A 4,778-nucleotide genomic window follows, 5' to 3' on the forward strand; every position below is an offset into this window, starting at 1 on the left:
TAATCCAATATGTTTTTAAAAATAAATAATAATAATATAAATACTTTTCTATAACAATTATAATAAAATAAAATTAATAATATAAATATTAAAATTTCTAAATTAAAATAATAATGAAAAAATTAATATTTAAAATTAGTAATAATATATAAAAAATAATAATAAATCATAAATAAAAATTATAATAAAAAATTTATAAAGTAATAATAAATAAATAAAATTAAAATAAGTTTATTAAATAATAATATTATTAACAATAATAATTTTATTTTATGAAAATGGTTTTGTCTACAATTTTAGATTTATTGATAATATTAGATTGCTCTTATGATATATTGTTGTTCTTTTTTATTTTTTGCCTAATAATTGTTATTTAATTCTATTTTCTTTTTATTATAGCAATAATTCTATTATTTTCATCATATTGTATTGTATCATTTTATCTTTAATATTTATAAGGTGTTATATCAATTGATGTTTATTTTTGTTAAGTTACGAAGTTTACAAATTTGGTTAAATATTTTATAATTATTTATATTTAAATTTTATTTAATTTTATAAAAATTATTTCCAAAATTTTGCATGTATTTACAATGTCAGATAAATCATATTTTATTTTAAATGAGTTTACAAATGTAGTTAAAATAATGTTTTATAAGATTGAGTTACATTTAAAGTTCATTTTTTATTATGTTATCAGAATCATTTAGAGTATGTGTCAGCAAAGGATTATTGGACTTATCAGACTACCTACATTGGGATCGTTATCGGACCACCCATAAATATATAGTTTCGCACATGAGTTAATAGGTCTAATATCGATCGACAAGAATATGTTGGAAATCTGAGTTGATAGGTCTCGTCTCGACAGGAATGTGTTGGAAATCTTACATTGATATTTCATATATAGTATAATAAATGAGTGCAAACGTTATTATAATCTGGTTTTACAAGATTAAACTAGATTTAAAATATACTTCTTAAATTGTATGTTAAAAAATATTATAGTCTCACACATGAGTTGATAGGTCTCATATCGACAAGAATGTGTTGGAAATCTGAGTTGATAGGTCTCGTCTCGACAAGAATATGTTGGAAATCTTACATTAATATTTCATATATAGTATAATAAATGAGTACAAACCTCATTATAAACTGGTTTTACAAGACTAAACTAGATTTAAAATATACTTCTTAAATTATATGTAAAAAAATATTATATTTTATTTTAAATTAATTTTAATCATAAAGACAAAATTATAATATTATAATTTCATCAATTAAAATACATTATCAATCACACTCATGATCAAACTTTCACCTTTCACCTTCAACCATCTTTTCCTTCAAATTCATCATTTTCTCACCTTCAACTTCATTCCTTGATCAAACAATAAAAAAAAATTGATAGAAGAAGAATTGCTATTTAATTCTAAAAGCATATATATAAAAGAAAAGTTGATAGAGGGAGACTTGGTATATTTTTCTAAAAGCAACAAATGATTTAAAATAAAGTAAAAGTGAGTAATAATTATTTGGAAATGAGGGCAAATAAATTAAACATAAAATTACACTTTTTATAAAGTGCGTTTCCCAGTTCCAACATGTGTTTGATATTGCACAGAAGTTATTCTCTTTTTCCTTTATTATTTTCTTATGCTATCAAATCGAGTTGATTGCCAGTCCCCAAGACCAGATCTCGAGTTTTTTGGCATAAAAAAGTCAATAATATATTCAAACTTCTCACGTACTTCACGTTCACGAAGAAGAGATTACATATGACCTTTTGTTCTTTATTTTATTTCTTGTATCATCCTAAAATTGCTTTCCATATTGAATACAGTGAAAAGCAGCCATGCAAAATAAAATGCAAAATGAACACATCAGGAAGAAATAAATGCACACGACAACTCTGCATAAATGAAAGAAAAGAGTGGTGAAGTTTGTCTAGTGCAGTTAATTCTCGAAAAGGAATGAGACAACACTTCTAGAAATTCTGTTCTCATATTTTAAATGTTTCTCTGCTGTTCATACGCTGATATGCTTTCCTTGGTACGTAGCAGTATTTGTAGCCTCACTTCACTTGCACCAATGCCATAATACATTGGAAAATAATACATTTGGTCTCTGCAACCAAGATCCCCACGAGCAACACGATGATTACATCCATTGAACATTGATTACATGGATATTACATGTTTATGCAAGGTATCAGAGATCAACATTAATGTCCTCTTGTCCACCCCAATTTTCACCCAACCAATGGTCCGATATTTAGGTTCATTCCATCCTCCTCAGAACATAATCAGTGTATTACGGACCACACGCCTTGTCTAACTATTGTCTCTATAGTAATTGCCAAAAAATCGTCTTCAAATGGCGACTAATTGAAGTGTTTAATCACAAAAGTCTTGATGAACTCAAATCTTTATGCACCATCAACGTGGGATAATATTAATTGACTGACTAATTAGTCCGAATATACTTATGAAGGCTGAATTATTAAACAAAAAACATGTTGACATAGTATAAATACTATGTTGATTTCTACTTATTTTACACGTGTAGTTGTCGGCTACCATGACGACATTTTAGGTCTACCAATTGCATGGGAGGAAGAAAAAGGAGAGTGGCCAATGGAGGGTGGCGCAGCAGCTGAAAAAGTCTTCTTCAAAGCGTTCTCATCTTCTCTCTTTCTTGCTTTCTTTATTTAAGGCCTTTATTGTGGCGGCTTCATGTGTAATCTACCGAACTAGTTCCTTCCACAATGGGCAAAGCCTCTAGTTCTTCCTCCTCTTCAATCACCAGCTGCAGGAACAACCCTTCCAATTCAACTGCATCCTCTCTCACACACCAACATAGTCAAGACCTTCGCACAGATCTTAGGCTTGGACTCAGCATTTCCGCCACTCAACATGTTGGCTCTTCCAGTTCAGGGTTTGTATTGTATATATAGTATATGGAAAACATGATTTGTCAGCATGAAATGGTTCCCTCAGAAATTTAAGGGTTTTGATACTGATATATATTGAGAAACTCTCTCTTTCTTCCCTCATTTGGTATGTTCAAACTTATTCAACTATATTGACTCAGTATCAAAACTCTCTTTGATTTTTAAGGGTACTATGTAGCAACTCTCTTTTATGATGGGTTATTTTGTGGCTAGCATGAAAAGTTGTTCACCCTCTCAAGTATTTGTATCATTCTCATATGTTAGGGGGCCCTGGCAACCGATGCTGCCACATCTAAGTAGTTTTTCACAAGCTACTGAAGTGAATGATTGCAGCGATCATACCAGCTTCTTTGTGAAGGTGTACATGGAAGGCATTCCAATTGGTAGAAAACTCAATTTGTTAGCTCATGATGGCTATCACGAGTTAGTAAAGACCCTCGAACAAATGTTTGACACTACCATTCTGTGTATAATCTAATACTATTCTCTCAGTTAATTCTTTTTACTTTGTGTACGTATCATTATCTCATAGGGAATGTGGCTGTTTTGCACAGGGGGGACTGAGATGGATGGAGTGCAACAAGAGAGATGCCATGTTCTAACTTATGAAGATGGAGAAGGAGATTTGATTATGGTTGGAGACGTTCCTTGGGAGTAAGTTAACCATAACTTTCTCTTACATTTTCTTTTCTTTTCTTTGATAAAAAGATTACTAATAAAATAGAAGTAAACTTTGCTTTCAAACAAAACCTGGTTTAGTTCAATTTAAGATCAAAATTGTACCCATTGCTACATCTTTTCTTCCATTTTAAGCATTGATGTACTTGCTTTTTTGGTCATGTAGGATGTTCCTTTCAGCTGTAAAAAGGTTGAAGATCACAAGGGTTGAGACATATGGGTGATAAATGTTTGCATATGACAAAAGATTGGTTCTTTTGTGACTTAATGTCAGTGGTCATCCATTATCAAAGTGATGTATATTCTTACAGTATGTTTGGATATTGGAAAGGGTTGAGATAATGAGAAATAGAAAAATCAAAAGAAAAAGGAAATGAAAAAAGAGAGTTTAAATAATGTTCTTGCCTTTTTATTGAGATATATTCTAAAATTAGGAGATTTTGTAATAAAAGTGCCCCAAGAAGTAAAATAATTACATTTTTTGCATCCTTTTATAAATTTCTATATGAAAACAAAAAACAAAAATTCCTTTTGTTTAAGTTTCCAGTGGCTCTAGAACTTGGGTTCTAGCTTTTCTTGTTACCGACATAATTTCCTGGGTTGTTAAGATCCTGCTCCTTCGCATTCTCTTACACACAAAAAAATAAAAAAAATAAAAGGAAAATTGCAGAAAAATATGTGGTGAGGACAGAAAGCAAAGCTGAAACAGATGGTGTATATGCGAGGAATGAGGAGCAATAAAGGGAGAGACATAAGAGAATGTGTAGCACAATAAAGTAATGTTATACTATTATTCATATGCATTGTTTGATTTTGAATTTTTGATTAGTCTATGTACACATTTGGTGTTTAGATTGGAATTTCATTCACACAAATGTTTGATTTTGATTACTGAATATATTAAAATCTGATTCAGACAAGACTAGAATTTAATTGGGGAATGGAATGAATTTGTTTAGGGTAGTTGTCTAATCATTTAATAAATTCTACAAAGACACTTACAGAATCTTTAGGCACAATTCTCTAATTGAGATAAAGACCCTTGTAGATTGGTAGAAGACAGGTTCCAACCTTTGCCCAATGTACCTTCACTTCACCCAAATTATTATTATGACATTGAAATGTGTTGGCCAGCAAATTCCCAAGA

The 4,778-nt window shown here is 30.1% G+C and overlaps 1 protein-coding gene across 1 annotated transcript; it reads left to right on the plus strand.

The window, feature by feature from the left end:
- The first annotated feature begins 2,638 nt into the window (after nt 1-2,638).
- LOC137830152 (auxin-responsive protein IAA30-like) lies at nt 2,639-4,428 on the plus strand. The gene is made up of 4 exons (XM_068637320.1): nt 2,639-2,937; nt 3,218-3,420; nt 3,508-3,607; nt 3,798-4,428. The coding sequence occupies exons 1-4, from the start codon at nt 2,768-2,770 to the stop codon at nt 3,853-3,855; spliced, it is 531 nt and encodes a 176-aa protein (XP_068493421.1). The 5' UTR covers nt 2,639-2,767; the 3' UTR covers nt 3,856-4,428.
- Nucleotides 4,429-4,778: the final 350 nt, after the last annotated feature.

This window comes from Phaseolus vulgaris, chromosome 7, assembly GCF_000499845.2.
Source record: "Phaseolus vulgaris cultivar G19833 chromosome 7, P. vulgaris v2.0, whole genome shotgun sequence".
NCBI classification, from domain to species: Eukaryota; Viridiplantae; Streptophyta; class Magnoliopsida; order Fabales; family Fabaceae; genus Phaseolus; species Phaseolus vulgaris.